This window comes from Eucalyptus grandis, chromosome 9 (assembly GCF_016545825.1).
Source record: "Eucalyptus grandis isolate ANBG69807.140 chromosome 9, ASM1654582v1, whole genome shotgun sequence".
NCBI lineage: Eukaryota > Viridiplantae > Streptophyta > Magnoliopsida > Myrtales > Myrtaceae > Eucalyptus > Eucalyptus grandis.
In genome coordinates, this window is record NC_052620.1 from 24,387,050 (window position 1) to 24,408,058 (window position 21,009).

Sequence of the window (21,009 nt, forward strand, 5' to 3'; positions counted from 1 at the left end):
CAAGGCTAACCATACATCTCCTAATCTATTTGACTCATCATTGTTCAAAGTACAGCTTGCAATCAATTCAGCAACTGTGAGGTTTTTAAATTCTAGAATAACTCTCTACTCCATCTAATTATGGATACATTGGTCAGGATGTATCTTCGTGCGAGCATCACCCCTACACCGGCTGCGAAACATGTGGAAGTATTGCGACATTTCATTACTTTTTTTGACATATTCGATTCTATTGAAATATATTATGGCTATGCTGATTCAGTTCAGACTTTCTTATGTTAGTCACGACTTAGCATTAATCTCTCTAAAACTAAAATAATAGGTCCAGATATAGCTACAAGTTCAAAGCTGGATTAACCTCATCAACAGATTAAGTAGTGAAATTTTTTTTTCCTTTTTTGTTTTGATCGCATGTTCCTTTTGATCGCAAGATGGTTATGTTACCATTTATTGTGCTCTTCACCATATCTGTTCTAATTATTAAGAAAGAAGAAGCTAATGCAGAGAATCAACTAGTGTGGTGATACATCGGTAAAAATATGCAAAGTAAAAGAAAAGCCAAGCAATCTGCATACTTCCCTGTCATTTTGATCAGTACACGATCACAAATAAATTTAGTAGCATGGAAAAAACTCCAATCGGTGCATAAAATTAGGGCATATAATTCATAGAATGCCTTTGCTAATATGGTCTCTTTTACATGTTGAATGCATGAATAATGCAGGTCTGAACGCACACCATATGCGGATGCGCTGCACTTCTTACGTCCATAGCATGCATTCGTCTGCACAAGTATTCTCTTGTCAGCGCCAGCAGTGAGGTAAATGCAAATCATAGATACATGACATTCGGGTGTGAGCTGAGTTCAAGCGAAGGGTCATTTGCACTGTTTATTTTCCTGAAGAAGCATTGCTTCTTTCCATGAATAACTGTATAATCAGGTTAGCAATTTACTTTTAGCATTCTCTGTGGTAGTACCGAGGGAATACTTGCCGGAGACAAAATGCAAGAAAGGAACGACGCATTCAATGTCAACATAACACTGCAATGAGCTCTGCGTAACTCATACGACAAGTTCAACAGAATTACGGAATATAAACAAGTTGAAGGGACCGTGGGATGCATGTTGGCGATGTAGACATACATGAGAAGAGACGAACGACGACATTTAATGTCACGGCAAAGAACTGGAGGCATTCAATGTCACCACATGGGAGTTTCTTTTGAAAATGAAAAGAAAAGTCGAGCCCCTCTTAATGTCAACACAGATAATTATAATATCAAGGGGCTTCTGACTTTTGAGCAACATGGTGGGACTGAGAGAATAAATGTTGATCAACCCTCCTAATGTCAACAAATATAGTTTTTTATAGGTCAGACATTGGACTGTTCCGACATAAACTTGCTTGAGATCAGCATCTCAGAAGCACCAAGCTAATCATCAAGTTGGTGAGCTCCGCAAACCCCAATTTTTTAAAAGCCAAGCACAACATCGTTCATTAGCATATCCCACTGCCACGGAACGTGCATCGTTATAGTACAAAAGGTCACGTGAAGTTGGGAAGAAATTGTTCTTTATTTCATTTTTACTAAGGAGGTCAGTTATTTCGGCATATTCAAGTTGATAAGTGGCAAATTCTTGTCCTTCAAAAATATATATAATTTTTTGTATGCCGGTAAATTTTTAAATGTTTATAACTATGAAAAGTTATTGATACAAAACAACCTAACCAATACTTTTTTTCAGTAATTTGTTAACGATTTACCAATATTTTTATAAAATTACTAAGTTTTATACATACTTTTTAAATTTTACTTGCATGTTCATCGACATTTTGATTTTATTAATTCTTAAATAAAATTTCAACCTAAATTTTAGTGACTTACCAACATTTTCTCCATTTAACTAAGCAAGCAACTAGTTTTGAATTATCAGTTTATTTGATATATTTGCAGACATATATTTGATTTTGTCCAAAATTTACCATCTTTTCAAATGAGTCGTCAATTTTCATTTATTTTGGTGACCAACCCCTTTATATATTGTTACTTTCTAAAAGTTATTAACTTCAATTTGAGTAACTTACTAGTCGTTCTTCTTACTAATAAGTTTCTGGATACCAATATCATGTAAATTCTTGACCAATGTTTATTTGGAGGGCGGATTTTGTATTTGGATATTACTTCTATTAATGATCTAGTCAATTGTGAATGATTTTCTTCTTTCTTCCTATGGCCTTGAATTAATCAACTCTTAAATAAACTTACTGACATTATTTGAGTACTCTACGAATTTTCTCCGATTAAGTTACCAACTAGTTTTGAGTATCCACTTTTATTTGATTTCTTTACCAATGTTTTGTCTGTTTGTTTATTTAATTTACCACTGTCTATTAAATTATGAACTTTCATTTGCCTCACTTAACAACCATTTTGATTCACCAACTCTGTAAAGAATCACCATCATTAAGTATAGTGATTTGTTAACTTTCTTTGGTTTAGTTATTTACTAATTTTCGATTACCAACTTTCATTTGAGTAATTTACCTATGTACATTTTGTTTTTTGTCATTACAAACTTTTGTTATCATTTACCAACATTAATCTATATTTCTTACTAAAGTCTTAAATTCACTGACTCCTACATAAACTACTAACGACTTACTAAATTTTTCAGTGATTGAATTGCAAACTTTGAATTATCAACTCTCGTTTGAAACAATAAAAAAGTTTAAAAATAAATCAGCATTCGTACAATAGGATCATGACCGAATAAGTAATTGCCCCGTTATATGCATGATGTGATATTGCGATCTTTACCTTCATTAAAGTTAAGTTTCTCCCCCTCAACGTTCTGTGATGGGAGTAAGTAGTTTATAAGCCACATGGAAGTGGAAGATTTTTTCCCCTTAAAAAGAGAAATATGCTAATATCATGTCTCTACTACTTCATGAACCCTAATTCAATGCACTCCATTGAATAATGGATTGGCTACGTGGACCAACATGAATAAGTCTTACTCCTTCGTTTCCTTTGCTCCCGGAACCTCCGTACGACACTAATTTATCGGTGGTCCACTGCAATAAATGCCCGACGTGAACACGATCTTCCCTCATAGAAAGAAGGAAACTAGATCAAAAGCATTGATTGTAGATGTAGTCTTCTTCTTCTTCTTCTTAGCCATGGATGCGTCACCGACATCTGTGCTCGGGTTAGTCCAATTTGCTGGCACGATTATGAGAATCTTTGAAATTTGACAACATCAAACCAATGGACATGTTTCGTTTTCCCCCAATGATTTAAGAAATTGGTTTTAGCACATTTTTCCATGCCGTATCTGATAGTACAACTTTTTCTAAATTGGTAGTACAATGCCATGCCTTCTATCAGGTTTTCCCCCAATGATTTAAGAAATTGGTTTCAGCACATCTTTCCATGCCATATCTGATAGTACAGCTTTTTTAAACTGGTAGTACAATGCCATGCCTTTCATCCGGTTTATATTTTTCTTGACTTTGATTTTACTATTTTACTATTTTTATTTTTATTTTTTTGGGGACAAAGTTAATTGGCAGTTGCTCAATTCAAAGAAGCAAAATGCATTTTAGGGGTATCAGGAAAAAGATCGAAAAGGCCAAAGAATCAATTCAGATTGATGGAAGGAGACTAAATTTTTGCCTTCATCTAAAAGAATAATTCTGTTTCGATCTGTAATTTCCTAGTTAATGTTTTTAATCTACTGCCCATTGTTTGGAGAATGACTAGGACCTAATATGTATAATATATTGAACCAATCTAATGAGAGTCAACATTGATCGTCGGGTCTAAAGAGCTTAGACAACGTGCAGCCAATGATATCTTCCAAAAATAAAGGGGCAAGAAAAAAATGAATCACATAATAAAAACAACAGTGTGTCGGGTACATACACATTAAGTAGAACTAAGCATTAGAAAGGCTGCATTTTGGTGTGGCAGCTAGGATTAAGAACGGAACTCCGCGCTTCAAGAGTGTTTGAGTTGACCATGGCACCAAGGTACCTAGTTTCCTAGTCAAATACTTATATCGTGAGGCTGGCCATTTGATGAGCCCAATTCCAAGGATCATTGAAGGAATTAGGCCAGGCCTTCGGAGACATCCTATCGAATCTCAGGTTCTGCAAAAGGGGTATATGGGCCTCCTACCAGTATCCTTATCAACAGCGAATCCACGCGGGACAATGGAGAGATCAAAGGAAGGCATCAGTTTTTGTGATCCTCGACAACATCGGAGGATCTTGGCCAGTCATGTTATCGTACAATGTCAATAAGTGGAGCAGGAACCAAAACTAGCACTAACGCTAAGCTCTCTCGTCTAACCTAGCGGTGTCGTATTGAAATTTTATGGGCTGCATGAGAGAGACTTCAGCCATAATCTGTGGGTTGATGCACTTATCAACTTGTTTTCCCTTTCCTTTTTTTGCCTAAACAAAGCTTAGGATGCGTTTGTTCATATTTCTGTTCAAAAATTGTTCATGTTTCTGTTCAAAAATTGTTCCAGAAAACAAAAATAAAAATAAAAATTATTTCTGTTCCAGAAAACAATTTTTTACCGAAAAGACGCGTTTGTAAACTTTTCGGGAATAAAAAATTAATAGAAACACGTTTGGTAAATTTATATTCTTTTTTTTGTTTCTTTTAATTTTTTAATTTTTTTTCCTTTTTTTCCTTTTTTTTTCTTTCTTTTTTTTTTTTCTTCTTTTGGCCGGTCGCCGGCCTCGGCCATGGCTGGTGACCGACCGACGAGGGCCAGCAGCCTCGCCCAGCCACAGCAAGGCTCGCCGAGCCCACAGGCGAGGCCGAGCCTCGGCGTGGGGCGAGGCCCAACCTCGCCTTGGCTAGGCGAGCTCGGGCTCACCCAAATCCGGCGAGGCCGAGCTCGCCAAGCCTCGCCCCTCGCCGGGGCCAACGACCCTCCGGCGAGGTCGCCGGCTCTCGACGGCCGATCGTCGGCCATGGTCAAGGCCAATGGCGGCCAAAGAATAAAGAAGAAGAAAAGAAGAAGAAAAAGTGTTTCTTATGTTTTTGTTCTTTCATTTTTTTCAAAAAGTGTTTCTGGAACAAAAAAAATAACTATTTTCTGTTTCTGATTTCTGTTTTAATTTTGTTCTGGAACAAAAATATATATTTTGAACAAAAACATAAATAAACGCGTTTATGTTCTTTTTTTATTCTTGGGAATAAAAAAACAGAAAATCTGTTCATGAATAAAAAATAAATAAAAAGAACACAAACATGCAAGCTCTTAGTTTCTGGTGTGGAGCTATCATTTTGCATTTTGCTTCAGATGGGCTATGCCACTCCTTGTTCAATTAGAATGGTCTCGGCTTAGGAATAATAAGGTAAATCTTTGTTTAGAGGTCCTATATTGAAAGTAGAAGCACCCAAATGGTCTATTGGTGCATAGCACTACCGTCACCCCGGGTACAGGCCGAAATGTCACATGAACGACTTTTACAACGTAGGTAGGTAAGGTGCGTACAATGTCCTAGACTAACCAGGCTTGCCGTATAAGCTCCATGCCACTTAGGGTTCATCTCTCGATACGATTGGTAATCATCCCAAGTTGCATAATCTTTCAGTTCCATCCTGGCAAAAGAGTTACTGGAAGACGGCCTTGACAGTAAAGGATCATGGCCAAAAGACAGGTTCAAGCGTGCAATGTCCATCTGTCCTCCAGTCGCTCGTTCTTTGTGGCCAGGCCATGACCAGTGTTAAATTCGCACGTTATTGATGTCAAGTCCTACAGGGGAAAAGTACCAAAAAAAAGTCATAAACCTATTGCGTTGGTATCAATTCAGTCCATCCAGCCAATTTTGATCGACCGACGCTGACGTGGACGTTGGCCGGTGCCGGATGCGACGTGGAAATTTGTATGATTTTTTAATTATTTTTATTTTTTAATTATTTTTATTAATTTTTTTTTCTGTCTTTTTTCTAGTGGTGGCCGGTGAGCTCGGTGAGGCCACTAGGCGAGGGCCGCAAAGCCCTCACTTGCCGCCAACGAGGGTCACGGCCCTCACCCGGCCTCTGCCAGGGCCGCCGGTGCGGAGGTTCGCCCGAATCTGGGTGAGGCCAGCCTCGCCCGCTCGGCCTAGGCACCCGGCCCTCGGGCCACGCCCAAGCGCCTCACCCGGGGCGCGGCCTCGCCTCGCCTAGATCCGGCTAAGCCGCCTCGCTCGCGCCCAGGATGGCCGAGTGAGGGCCGCGACCCTTGCCGGCGCGGCGGGCCACCTGGGGCCACGCCGGGCGGCCTCGGGAGAGCCGCCTCCCCGGGCGAGTCGGCGAGGGTTGGGGCCCTCACCCGCGCCAGGAGAGGCCGGGCAGCGGTGGTCGCGGCCCAACGGCCAACGCAATGAAGAAGACAGAAAAAAAAAGGAAAAAAAATAAAAATAAAAATAATAATAAAAATTCGAAAAAAAATAATTAAAAAATCATAAAAATTACCACGTCGCGTCGGCCACCGGCCGATGTCCACTTCAGCATCTACCACCAAATTTGGCCGGATGGACTGAATTGGTATCAATAATAAAAGGTTTAGCTTATTTGAATTGGTTGATTGAAAAGTTTAGGATTAAATTGGTGCCAATTTTATGACTTTTTTGGTATTTTTCCCGTCCTACAGTAGTGCAGGGATAAATATCTCAAATTATCTTCATCCCTTGATTGGGCTCGTAAGTTATTTCAGAGATTGCAACGGATTACACCAGAATATGGACTCTTTTAATAACACTTCAAAGAATAATTGATTTTATTATTTTGTTCCAAGAAACGAAACAAAAAAAAAATTTGTTTGATAAATATTTTGTTTTTTTTTTGTTAAGTTTGATAAATATTTTGTTCCTGAGAACAAAAATCCATTTTTTTCCAAGAATAGATTTAAAACGGAATCAAGAAGCGGAAAAAAAATTTCTTACAGGAACAATTCCTAAAATTAAGTCTAATTTTTTTTCTGCTCTCCTCTTTTATTCTCTTTCCTTTTCTTCTTCCTTTTGACCAGCTGCCGGCCTCGACCATGACAAATGATCAGCCAAACAAGGGCCACCAAGCCTTACCATGCCACTGCCAAGCGCCATGGTGAGGGCGAGGCTCGACCTTGCCAGGTCAAGCCTCATTGATGGCCGGGCGAGCTTCGCCTAGTCCCTCGCCAATGGCTAGGTGAGCCACATCGAGCTCGTTGGACCTCACTTAGCCATTGGTCGGCAACTAGCCACAAAGGAGGAGGAAGAAAAGAAAAGGAAAAATAAAAAATAAAAATACAATAAACGTATCAAAAAAATTAAAAGAAACAAAAAAAATAATAATAATCCAAACACATTTCCATCCTAGAAATAGAAATTGTACACAATTACCAAACACTTTCAAAATTCAGAAATTATTTTTATTTTGGTGAAGGTAATAAAAAATTCAAAAATTATTCCCGCGAATAGAATAAAAAAAAAAATTATTCCTTAACAAAAATTATTTCCAAAAATAAAATGATTACCAAATGCATCCTACGCCATCGGTCCACCATTATACTTCAAGTACAACAATCTCCAGGAGACGTGCACAGTGCAGCTGTCGCCAACACTATCTCGGGCATTTCAGAGGAACTATCCCCCAAGGCCATTGTTAAAGGTACCAAATGTTTGGCAAACAAGCAGTCCAGTACGAATGTGAAGCATCTTACTTTCGTCACATAAGTAAGAAATGGAGCTCGTGCAAGGTTTAGACTAAAGAGGAGGTATCACATGAAAAAAAAAATCCCCAATGGTTCTCTCTTCAACCAATTTCTCATTTCAGCACAAGACTAATACCATTATCGAATCTCATCAATTAAACAATTATGGTCTCATGCTACACAGACGCAGAAGTTCCCTTCCTACCAGAGATGACTAGAACCGGATCCATTTAAAGAGACAAGCAGGGAACAACAGAAGATGCAGATACCACTCACTGGGATGTCTACAAACAAAACTTGCGCACACAATTCCATTGCCTTGAATCGCGCTCACTGCTGCTCATCATGGTGCAGGTCATCTACAAAGCTCCTCTGTGCAATTCGGTAATACAGTATGCCCATAGTTGCCAAACAAGCCCTGCAGAGATTTTTAAAATTCCATCACAAAACCAATAGAGGATGTTAAGAAACATAAGATTTCTATTGATAGATTACATATTATGCTAAACATCACTAAAGATTGAACTCCAAAGATAGAAATAATTTGTTATGTTGCAGCTCGAGTAACAATCATATTAAAGCCACATGGTATTAATGTATACTAGCCCATCTCTTTGCTGTAGAATGATGAAAAAGCTGGAAACTTTTGCATGTTATCTCGTATGAGTACTTCAGAGAACTTAAGAAACAGTAAATTGGAATAGCAATAATTTTTTCCGGCCGCCAGGGAGCAAATGGCAGCAGCCTAGAAAAATCAGGTAAATCCAGGGGCAAGACAAATCATAGCATATTTTATCCCATTCAGATCTTCCTATGACCCCTCAACCCCATTTTTAAAAGCAACCACAAGTCATAAAACAAGAGAATCACATGATAAAAAGTGGTAGGTATTACATGATTGCGATAACTAATAGCATCTTCCTTGGATCCATCCTCGATTGTCTTTGATGCCGCGTGCGACCTTCTGGAGCATCATCTGCATGTGATGACTCTTTGCGTGGAGGTGCAGTCACTGGCAGAGTAGGCAATGCACTTGACCAGAAAGGAAGCAAGAGCCTAAGGAATTTATGGCGAAATGGGCCTGCAAAGCAATATTTTAAATATCAAGCTTTTCCAGGGAGGTTTTCACCAAGTATATCAGAAAAAATGAAAGTGCATGCATATTATCTCCTATTTTACTGCTCTCTCACTTTAACTTCATCCATTTTTCAAGGGAAGTCATGTTGAGGTGGTAATATCCAAAAGACCACACTGCATCTAACAGTTTAAGACCCCATCACTGAAACTGAAACATCAGGCTGGTGTTCACAGTTAAAACTACTTCAAATGGTAAACAGCTTCACTAATCCAGATAAGAAACCAACAAAACTTTGTAAGGCGAAGGACGATAAACAAAATGGATAATTTATATGATCCACATCCACCGCACCTCTTCGACTGTACTTCTTCTTATTCCCATCTTCATCATCAGCAAAATATGACATGTCAGAATTTTGCCGATCAACTAGGAGAGCACCTTTTCTTGTCGTAGCGCCAGGCTGCATTGCCATATCGTCAAAGCAAGATAACATATATGTCAAGCTGAATGTTCCACAAAAAGCCATCAATATCTTGCCAAAAAGATGAATGAACCAAAGAAGGAATCATAAATGCTACTGCTACTAAAAAGAACCTTACACCAACAGGACTTGAGCTTTTTATGAAATTCCCTGCTGAACTGGGAACGTCTATCTCCACAATATCTGAAGAAGATCCGTTTGCATACATTCCATCCTTTAACATCGAGGATGCAGAAGATGATGGCACAGAGACTGAAAGATCCGGGGCATGTGGAGGTCCATAGGCCTCTGTTTTTACAACTGGATGGTTTCCAAACAAGTTCTTCTCCATACCACTCTGAAAAATAAAAACACATTAATCAATACTCTAATGAACTCAAGTCAAGGACTGGGAAAAAGTAACCACTTTATTAGACACTTCCAGTTTCCATGATCAGCATATCCTCACTTTGGCCTAATATGTTTATGAATTAATTCCCAATGAGGTACTCTTGTCAAACTTACACTACTGCTAGATCTTTAACAGGGAATGAATAGTAACATACAGGACGCCAAAATGGCTAATGAAACCTAATCTCGCCAGCCCTCCATGTCTTGAATCGCCCATATACAAAGATGGACCATCATAAGTGGTCCACCAATCACCAGATGAACATGGAACAGAAATAGTATCTCAGAATATAGTAATACTTTTAGGAATCATTAAATCCTCTAAATGATTGTTCTGATGTATCATGAAACTTCTTTGAAATGGAAGAATCAAATAATTCTCTGTGGTGGAACAAAATATCTCCGATTTCCCCTCGAAAAAATTCTTCTTTTTGGTTTTCAAAGGAATGTTCTTATGTTGCCTTGAACGATGCACTAATCCTTTGAATCCGGTACCAATGGGTATCATCCCTCCTATAACAACATTCTCTTTTAGGCCTTTCAACCAATCGATACGGCCCCAGAGAGCAGTTTTGGCTAAAACTCGAGCAGTTTCTTATGACACACTGACATCTGCTGTCACCTATGGGACTAAAGACAATAATACGTATCATGAAATAAAGGAGAAGGCGAAGTGAATCGAGCAAACATATTACTCCAAATACCATGATGTGGAAAGGGATCTTATCGAGTAAAGATAAATTACCTATTATTAAATCATCTGTGTGTTAGGTTAACAAGTCCAAAATGTGAGACAAGGAATCTTGAAGAAAGCAAATATGCATCTCAGGAAACTCAGAACTGAGGTCCTCGAAACTTTAGTCTAAGCTGTCTCATATTTGATTAAAACAGGGACAAGGTAAATGAAAAAGACCCTCCCTAAATAGAAGCATGGAGATGATTAGGACCACTGGACCAGTGAAAAAAAAAAATCATTCAATTTGGCTTTTTAACCCCATTCTGTAGGGTGGACCCTCAGTCAGAAATGACAGATGCACATTTGTAACCATGTCCAATTAATCTTTGATTTTTAATGGACATCAACTAAAATTACAGCACATAGAATTTGAGAAACTAAAAAGGTAGGACACAGAAAGAACACTAAAGCGTTTACCGTGAAGTGGTGCTTGGAGAGGTGTCAATTCAGTCTGGGCACAGTGAATAAAACACACAATTTCTAAGAGGAAGGCAAGTGCAGTCCATTTAACCAACCATCTGAAGATGGTTTAAGCAGGTTGTGGACAACATTTGTCACCAAATATAAACTAAAACTGCATTTGTAAAAGATTAGAGATAAGCAGGAAGAGTTCACCTGCGCAATAGCTTCCTTCAGCTGCGAATGAAAACGTGATCCTGAATCTTTAAAACTCTTGGGAGGCCATATCTGGAAGAGATGGAAGTGAAAAAAATGAGCCACACTTCACAGCGCACTGGAAGAATACCTTATTCAAAGTGTACAAATTCATGTTCTTGATAGGATATGTGTTTCACTGCTCATGCACATATAATTACATTCATACTTAATGCTTGAGTAATAGAGTGGCACAGAGTAGCATATTTCCCGGAAAGTGGATGTTTCTCTTGATGGGAGTAAAAAGCACATTAGAGAACACACCATCTAAAATAACACAGCAAATGCCTAATGATCGAAACAATCAGAGCACGCATCAAAAAGTAAAACCTGTAAAAGTATAGAATATCAACACTAGCAATGCGACCAAATGTGGATAACATCTAATTTGATGCACCATGGAGTGACAGTCAACTAGAAAATGGATAACACCTACTAATAGATTACAATATCAACCATGAGAATGTGGTCATGATTAACCCAAAAAAAATGTCGCATTTTTATTTCTTTATCAGCCCTTCACTTCTACAAATCAGGCCTGGACTCATTTGTAGAAGCATGGATATAAGTCATCCTAATCAGCCCAAGACAAAATTATAGACCAATCAGCCATCAAATGGCTTATGAAAACTGAGTGCACTAAGAACAAAGTGACAAAGCTAGGACCGCAAAACTCAGCCTCAAGATAATGTCCTTCCTGAGTCTACCAACGGAACAGTAAACAGAGAGATATGCAGAACAAGGTGAATAATGGGTAAATAGAAGATAGCGTAATCAACAACTCAAGAATTTGGATATGATTTTCATATTGACTGGATGAAACAATGAATGCTTCCAGCATCTAACTGGTCTTACCGGTGTGGAACACGCAGGACATACGTAACCAGCGGGAGCAGTGTGAGGGGGAAAGCTTTTGATATGCGAAACCAAGCAATTTGTGTGTATGACATCTGAAGTACCCAATAAAACATAAAGCTAGTTACTTATCAAGTTGCTAAGAAATAAACCCTCTAGATGACTAATATTCTGCAGGTAAAATTGTAAATGACAACAGTCACGTCAAGTCACATACGCAGGCAACCAAGTCGAGTAGTTTGAGGGCCAGACCCCTCGTCGAGCGCAACTTGACACTGGCAGCATTTAGAAGGCCAATCATACTCGCCATCTATAACCCATTCTGAGTAAGTACGAACCTACAAAGAGAACGGTCATCACAAAATTCTCCGATCATACTAAAGAACAAAGGTTAAATTAAAGAAAAGAACCAAATTCGATGTAGAAACAAGTATATCAACTAGCATCACTTGAAGGACATGATTATCTCTGTGTTTGCCATGCGCCAAGTAAATGAGATACACCTGATGGAAAATCACTGAGACAAGCCCATGTGTAGGAATGACATGGGAGGGCAATGACTAGAACATCTCATACCCGAAATATTCAGGTTTCTATGACATTGGACCTTATACCCCCTTTGTTGCCATGTCACCATGCTTTCAGATATAAGAAGAAAGGGGGAACTATAACAATCTCACATTCAAGAGAAAGAGCAAATATACTAACCATCCAGTCCTTGGAATTTCAGTATTATTCAGGCCGTTCAAATTTTTTTGTCAAATTCTCGAAATCCACAACATATCTTATTTTATAAGATTTTATCTATCTTCCAAATTCACTAATCTCCATCCAATTAATAATTGAGATTTAATCACCTGAAAAGATTTTCTAACATGATATCAACCCAACGACACCTAATCCAAGATTATCAACAATAAACACAAAAAGAAATCAGGTAAATGAAGTGACCAATGTCATTGGGCGCTAATACTTTAACAAGTGAAGGTCTTTCTCAGCCAAAGCATGTTGATTGCGCAGGATGTTGATTTGGGAATTGCATGTGTAAAGCATACAATTATCCCTCCCCTTAGAGATGGAATTCAAATCATTGGTAGAATGACTGTACAACAAGAAAATAACCGTGTGATCATTAGCGACTAATATCAAAAGTAAAGAAAAGCCACGCAATTACCACGCATATTTGGTGCTCCGTAAAGCATATGCATTCTCCACACACAGGGACCTTGTGCACGAAGCAGTATAACTTCGTAGCCTGAAATGACGAAAGAAAAAACTACATCAGTCTCCATTAGAATCCCGAAAGCATGGGAGAAGGGCAGTAGCTCGCGCCATCCGCAGAAAAATCAAAAGCGCAAATACGACACTGATTCAGCTCAGGTCCTGGGAGATTCATCTATCCACGCAACAAACACTCCAATGTCGACCGAAACATCTCCATCAATTCACTCCCCTACCAAACGACAGGTTCACTTCGGCATTCTCTCGGGCGACGAGAAGCACCGTCGAATTGCCAATTCGGAAATCCGCCATTAAAATCAATCCGGGACGAGGAATCCAATCGGATCTAATCCTCCGACGGCTCCGCCCCCCAAAAAAACCCCGAGGACGAAAACCGCAATCACCCGACGACTCGCGCGCACCGCAATCGCCGAATCCGAAACCGAAGAACGGAGGAGCTACGGGAGAGATCGGGGCGGCGGCGGTACCTTGCGGCATTTGCAGACCACCATCGCGCCGGGGCGGGGAGCAAAATCGGAGACGCGATCAGCTGGAGATCGACGGCGAGAGGGGGCGCGGCGGGATCGACGGCGGCATGGGCGACGGCGGGGATCAGGAGACGAATTGGCGACCGGAGGGGATCCGCTAGGGTTTTTCCCGAGGTTGAAGACGGCGATCGCGATTTCAGAAATGCGGGAGCGGGACGAGCGTGGTGGAACTCGATCTGTTGCGAACTGGGGAGGAGGATATGGAATTTCTTGCCATCTTGCAGATCGGTTTCATTTCTCTCCGTTGTTTTTTTCTTTTTTTCTTTTTTTTTCTCCTTCAATTAAAATTCTACGAGGAATAATTAGACGGATTATTACACGTCAAGCCAGGCCGAGTCACATGCATTCGAAAATAAATAAATAAATAAATGAAATTACACTTCGATGAGCACCGGCAGCCTTGTGTCGTGGCCAAGGAAACGGTACGATCCAGAGGTTTTCTTAATGAAGAAGGTGATCATTTCATGAAGAACCGGCGAACTTCAAATCTCCTTGAGTTTCTTACAAAAACAAAATTAAAATCTTCTTGTGTATTCTAAAATATTTTGAAACGAGGCAATATGGTAAAAATATATTCTCATTATAAACACGGAGGCCCGACTAAGAAAATTATACTATCATTCTTAGAGATAATGATGGAATATAAACCATAAGTTCTCCTTGACAAGTAACTTGCAAACAGCGAGCTCATAAAGGTGCAAAGTTGACCATTGGTAAGTAGATTTAGCAAATATTCTATTTAAGAATTCCCTCACAAATTATTTGGGAAAAAGGTGAAATAATAACGTTTTTCGATATATTTGATCCCAAAATTATGATCAGGACATGATAAAATTAGTTAGCATAAAAAATGTAAGGAATTGTTACGATTTTTTTTGTTCGGCAAAACGTTGGATATTATTATCGAACATAATTATACAATGTAAAAGGAAAAATTGAAATATTACTTGATAACTTAAACATAAACTAAAAAATAAAAACTGGGAGTGGAACCACAACAAGCTACCATCATTGTGGTGGTTAGTTCGATGCTAGCGATCGCTTGTTCATGACAACCACTATGGTGGTTATTGCATCTATTAGGATGATCACTTTAGGTTAAACTATTAGTAAAATCTTACATCGTTTATATATATATTTATATATTTATATATATTTATTTATATAAGGTATATTGTTATAATGCCTTTAAGTGATGTGAGATTGTATTAATACTCTCTTGTGTGTAAGCCCCTCCCGCGCAAGTGTCTAACTCGGTTTGACTCTTGTGAAAGTAAAACACACACAATTCTTATTTGGTGTGAGCCAATTAAAGTGTTGAAGTCTAAACTATTCACCTATGCTCTAATACTATGTCATAATATTTAGCGCAAAAGCTTACGCCTAACAGTGGAAAACTACATGTATGTACAGTGCATTATAACCACGCATTTTGCCAATGTGAAATTACATCAAAACCACGATATAAACATGGAAAATCATATCCGTAGCTAGATATGAATCTTGATCTCGACCTACATTAATGACCACCACAGTAGCCACCGGTTATCAATGACCCCCATTTGCGGTGAGAATATGTCAACGAGACAACCACTATTGCGGTGGACGCCTATCAAGACAACCACCATGACAATGGTCCTCATCCATGGCAACTGATTGGACTTGTGGAGAATTTTAAATATAAATTTTACAAAATACACACGCCTTTAGTTACTTTTACAGTGGAAGTTAAAGAAAGAAAAGGATTATAACACCCTAACATTTTTTTTTTAAAATATTAATGTGGTTGACTAGTCACCGTTGAATAGTGATGTGGTGCCGACAAGGAGTCTTACATTGCTCTTTCCACAAATATAAAATAGAACAAATGTAGAAGAAACAAACCGATCACTTGACCACTAGAGGTACTCAAGAGAATTTCAATAATTTTCACTCACTTGAAAATTGGGTTAGATGGGTCGCCAAAAGTATTCTCAAAATATAATTTGCAATTGAGAAAGAAATCATTCTTCTACTTATTGACACCCAAATTTTATCATTTTATTTAGGACTTAATCACATATAATATTAAGAATTAGACACCAAAAAAAGAGAGGAAACAAAGAGTAAAATAAATAACTTTCATTAAAATGCATCATGTATGTTTCCTTTAAAATCTATTACGCGTATATATTAGGAGCATTTACATAACTGTCACTAATTTTTTAATTAAAAAATATTATTATTAAAAAATCGAATATTAAAAAAAAAAAGGGGCGGACCGGGCTTGGTCTGGTCCTTCTCTTTTCTCCACTCCTTTTGTATGTGTTTTCGCTTGGGCCAAGCCCAACTTCATTTACTTTTCTCTAAGCCCAGCCTGCGCGGTAGCCTTCTTCCTCCTCACGCCGGTCACGCCCTGCAAAAAGAGGAGTACAAGTCAGAGAGGAAACGGATGGCGAGCAGCAGATCGCGCAGCGTGATCCCAGGGTCGGAGTCAGGCCGGCAAGGCAACTGGCGGTGGCAAGGGGCCATGCGCGCTTGCTGGCCGAGCATAAAAGCGAGAGGGGGAGAGGCTTTTAAGGGGGGAGTTCGGCTGTTTTCTTTTTGGGGAGTCGAGAGAAAACAGAGAGCACCGGAGAGAGCTCGAGAGAGTAGAGGGCGAGCCAAAGGGAGAGAGTGAGACTGAAGGACAGCTTCGCCGTCGCCAATCGTCCGCCCGAGAGTCGTCGTCCACCGCAGCGCTCCCCTTCGAACCAGGTAGGTCATTCCCGAGTACGTCTGCCCTGTTTTTGGCGGGGCGTCGGGCTGGAGCTCGTGGTCGACCAGTTCGCACGAGCTTCAGTCTCAGTCGCCGCCCGAAATTCTGTTGTGCTCGTGTTCATTCCAAACAAAGCATATGCGTGCTTTTTGTAATGCTTTATGCAAATATTTGTTTGTGTTTGGTGTTATGACCGAGACTTGTCATTTTTGTTTAAACTCAAGATAAATGCTGATAAACTTGTCCCCGAGTCAATCCAGAATAGTGTTTGTGTATCGTGTGATGATCTTAGCCTGAACCCAAGCCCCGATCGAATCTATGCTTATCTCTCTAGTTAGTGCGTCTTAGGTGTTCGATAAAATTGAATGGCCGAAGTCCTTGATGTCCAATAATCCAGTTTGATGACTGTTTGCCTTTATTGTTGAACCATGTCTACTGTCACTTTTTTCCGTATATTTTATTGTGATTCCGTGGCATGTCTACCATCTCTTTTAGCTATCGCGGGAAGGACCTCCAGCGGAACTACCTTCCCTCTCCGGCGGGTCCTGTGATTTAAGGCCGTCCTACACGGCACTTCTTCCCATTTTAGTGTACCCTATTTGTCTGGCGAAAACCTGGGATCGAAAATGTTAGTTTCGGCATGGTTATTTCCTTTGGTTGTTGTGGTCCCCGAGGTTGGGTGTTGTTAGCCGGAGTTGGGTGCTGTTGGCCGGAACGATGGTGGAGCCGTGCGGTGTCCGTAAAGGATAGTTTAGTGTCTGGTTATGTGGTTTTTTTTTTTTTTTTTTTTAAAACGAAGCAAAAAAAGAATAAGATGAAGTTGCAGAGAAAAAAGGCGTCGGGGAAGAAGACGACGCCTGAAGAAGAGAACGTGTAGAGAAGAAGACCAAAAGGGAAAACAAATAAAAGAAGAAACAAAAGAAAAAGAAAAGTATAGAAAAAATGAAAAGTAAAACAAAATACAGAAAAATAAATTAAAAGGGCTTCGGAAAAGAGGAGTCGCAGAAGCAGATGGTGCAGGGAAAAGGGGTGCAATGAGAAAAGACAAAATAAAAAAATTACTTAATTAATTTTTATTTTTAAAAAATGAAAACGTTTAAAAAGAAAATCCAAAAGTGTTCGATCCGGGTTTGGGTTGGGTCCACGGACAGGATTGGGTTTACCCGGTCCGAACCCATTTTCTCGAATATAATAATATTCAATATTCAATATTAAAAAAATCAAAAAAAAATCAAAAATTTCGAAAAATAATAAAAATTAAAAATATTTCCGAAAATATTTTCCGAAAATTCAACAACTTTCAAAGAATATTAAAAGAAAATTCAAAAAATTTAAGAAAATATTGAAAATTCAAGTTTTTTTAAAAATTAATTAAAAACGAAAATTAAGGAAAATGCAAAATTACTCAGAAATTCCAAAATTCAGAAAAGTCTAAAAATTTTAGTAGTAATTAGAAAGACACCAAAAAAAAAATTAAAAATCAAAAAATAAAAAAAAAGCTCCAAAATAGCACAAGCATGGGCCCACCTATTTGCGCAAAAAGTTCAGGCCACATCATAAGCAACATAAATTCAAAAAAAATTTCGACAAAACTTAGGAACATAGAGCATGCGAAAATGGTCCAAAAGATCATAATTTTTATTTATACCTACCATACGATATCCAGCGAGAAATTGCAATCAATAAAGACAGCACCAATGGTCGACTCAACAATATTGGTTAAGGCATTGGGCACATGACCACTCGAATGCAATGGATAATCTAGAATCACCCTTTGGAAAACACCCCTTAATTTTATCAACCAAAAAGAAAGGAAACATGCATCGAAAAATTAATTACGCAACTTTACCTGTTCCTCGAAAACGGGCTTCCTATGACGAAGGTAGCGATGTAGCCCATGCCGGACCGCCACATGGGCGAGCTTCTCGGTGTCGACGTTGGTGGCCCAGAGCCTGGTCAACGAACTTGGCTACATGCCCGGGTTCCTGAAGTACTGGTCCTTGGCAAAGAGTAGGTTGAGCACTGAGTTGCCAACAACCGCTTCGTGTAGCCTCCCATCGTTTGAATTCTTGGAGTTTCTCGATCAACTTGGTTTTTTCTTGTTCGCCATGGAAGCTCGGAAAGAAGAAGGCAAACAAGAAAAATTGCTTTTCGATCACGAGGAGGAGGAAGCACTGGCCGTCGAATTGGGAGAGCTCAACATATGCCAGCAGGAAGAAGAAGGCGGCGGCCTCGAGCTCGAGCCAGCCCAAGCCGAGAGCTGGCCGAGCCTCGACGACATCGAGGCGATCCTGCAGTACACGTTCAACAACAAGAGATTGCTAGAGGAAGCCCTCACCCACCACTCGTTCACCAATAAGTCGTTCTGCTACGAGCGACTAGAGTACGTTGGTGACTCAATGCTCAACCTACCGTTTGCCAAGGACTAGTATTTCAGGTACCCAGGCATGTAGCCTGGTTCGCTGACCAGGCTTTGGGCCGCCAACGTCGACATCAAGAAGCTCGCCTGTGTGGCAATCCAGCACGAGCTGCATCGCTACCTCCGTCATAGGAAGACCATTTTCGAGGAGCACTAAAGCTACGTACATATAATCTTTTGATGCATGTTTCCTTTCTTTTTTATTGATAAAATTTAGGGGTGTTTCCCTAGATTGAAGAATTCAAAAGGACAATTATAGATTATTCATTGCATTTGAGTGGTCTGATCAACGTGCCCAAGGCCCTAGCCAATATTGTTGAGTCGACCATTGGTGCTGTCTTTATTGATTGCAATTTCTCGTTGGACACCGTGTGGAAGGTATAAATAAAAATTCCGATCTTTCGGACCATTTTCACATGCTCTATGTTCCTAAGTTTTGTCAAAAAAAATTTCGCTCAATTTATGTTGCTTATGATGTCTAAGTTAGGCCTGGACTTTTTTCCGTGAATAGGTGGGCCCAAGCTTGTGCTATTCTAGAGCTTTTTCTAAAATAGATTTTGTCGTTATTATTTTTCTTATTCAATTTTAGACTTATACATGATTATTTTGCTTTTTGTACTTATTACTAATCTACTATTTTTTAAATTTATATAAATGAGTTAGAAATATCTACATTAGGCCGTGTGGGTGGGGTTAGGATGCCCGTGTTTTCTATGGACGGGCCTGGACGTTTGAGCTTGGGCCTAGTAGGACCAAATAAAGTTAGGCTGAATCGGTCCCAATCAGGCTCGCTTAGGCCCATCCAATCTTTGCTTGTGAAGCCCATGAAAATGTTGAACCAATTTGATGTTGTCTCCATATGTGGTTTGATAGGTATTTCAAAGGTTGTTGGAGCCAATAATTAGTCCTTTGGCCCTCAAACAACATCCGGTTACTGAGCTACATGATCTGTGCTAGAAGAAGAGTTTGAAGTTGAGATTTGGGGATCTGTGGAATGAAAACTCGAGTTTCGTTGTGTTTATGAACAATCAGTTTGTGGGAAAAGCCACATACAAGCCCAAGAAGGACATTGCGCTAAATAGAGCAGCCAAAGATGCTTTAGAAAACACTGGAAGTTTATTTGGCAAGGAAGAGAGTACCTATGAAGATTATCCTGATTTGAAAAAACTAGAAAGAGAACGAATTACAATGATCAAAATAATTGTGGATAAATGTCATTTCATTTCTCATCGCTACCATAAAATAGGTATCAGGAAAATGGCCGAGATTGTCCATATTAACATAAATTACTGTCTCAAATACTGTTTAGCCTGATGAAGTAGGGACGGTGAACTAATTGTTACATGTTGTCTCCTATAAGCAAGCCCCTACTAGTATATAGAAGCTGTTTTCAATTAGTTGAATTACTTTAATATTTGACTAAAACAAGCTATAGACTAGCTTTCATTCCTCGTAATTTATGCCATCACTACTTTGATCAAAAAAATTAAAAAAAAAAAAGGCAAAAGAGCTACGGACTTTATTTATCTCCAAGGAAAAGATGAACACGATAGGAGAGACAAACTAAGAAGATCTAAGATCCTTCAATTTCATATTTTAGCTTGTAGTTTAATCGGATTCAACAAAAATAGACCCAAAGGAATGGAGTTGCAAACAATGTCGAATTAAACTAGAAAGGACTTTCTATACAGTACTGTCTGCCTAACTCCCAACCCTTGTAAATCATCAAATCTAGATTGGATTGCATTTAAACTTGCCCCAATTACCCTTATGATAAGGTTGTGTACTTGACCATGATGTAAAAGGTTACTTAGAAATATTTTTTTCAAAAAAAAAATTTCTTTTTTTTCAATTGGGCCGGGTCCGGTCCGATCTAGCTCAGTTAGGGCGGGCCGGTCAATCCACCCGAAAGGGCCAGATTAGGCCCAATTTGGATTGGGCTCCATCCAACGGGCCCAATCCCTAGCAAAAGAGGCCAAGAGGGCCTGATTTTTCAGATTATGGGGATTATGGAGTATCCTTATGTATAACCAGTGCCAGCCTGTTGAATTAGTTCCACCAAATTTGACAGATTTGAGAGGTTAGGAACCAGCTGCAACAAATTAGATTCGAATTGTAAATACATCAATCTCATGGAAAGCTCTAGCAACTCTTCGATCACAATACTAAGTTCAAATTTTCAAGGCGAGGA

At 39.3% G+C, this 21,009-nt stretch overlaps 1 protein-coding gene and 1 pseudogene across 1 annotated transcript; one reads left to right on the top strand and one right to left on the bottom strand.

The window, feature by feature from the left end:
- Positions 1-7,722: 7,722 nt before the first annotated feature.
- On the bottom strand, positions 7,723-13,928 carry LOC104418664 (zinc finger protein-like 1 homolog). Its single transcript, XM_010030066.3, has 9 exons — positions 13,603-13,928; positions 13,068-13,148; positions 12,111-12,231; positions 11,894-11,988; positions 11,000-11,071; positions 9,377-9,595; positions 9,129-9,237; positions 8,594-8,780; positions 7,723-8,117 (listed from the first exon to the last, which is right to left on the bottom strand). Exons 1-9 carry the CDS (start codon positions 13,624-13,626, stop codon positions 8,030-8,032), a joined length of 996 nt encoding a protein of 331 aa, XP_010028368.2. The 5' UTR covers positions 13,627-13,928; the 3' UTR covers positions 7,723-8,029.
- A 4,444-nt stretch (positions 13,929-18,372) lies between these two features.
- On the top strand, positions 18,373-20,154 carry LOC120288470 (annotated as a pseudogene).
- Positions 20,155-21,009: the final 855 nt, after the last annotated feature.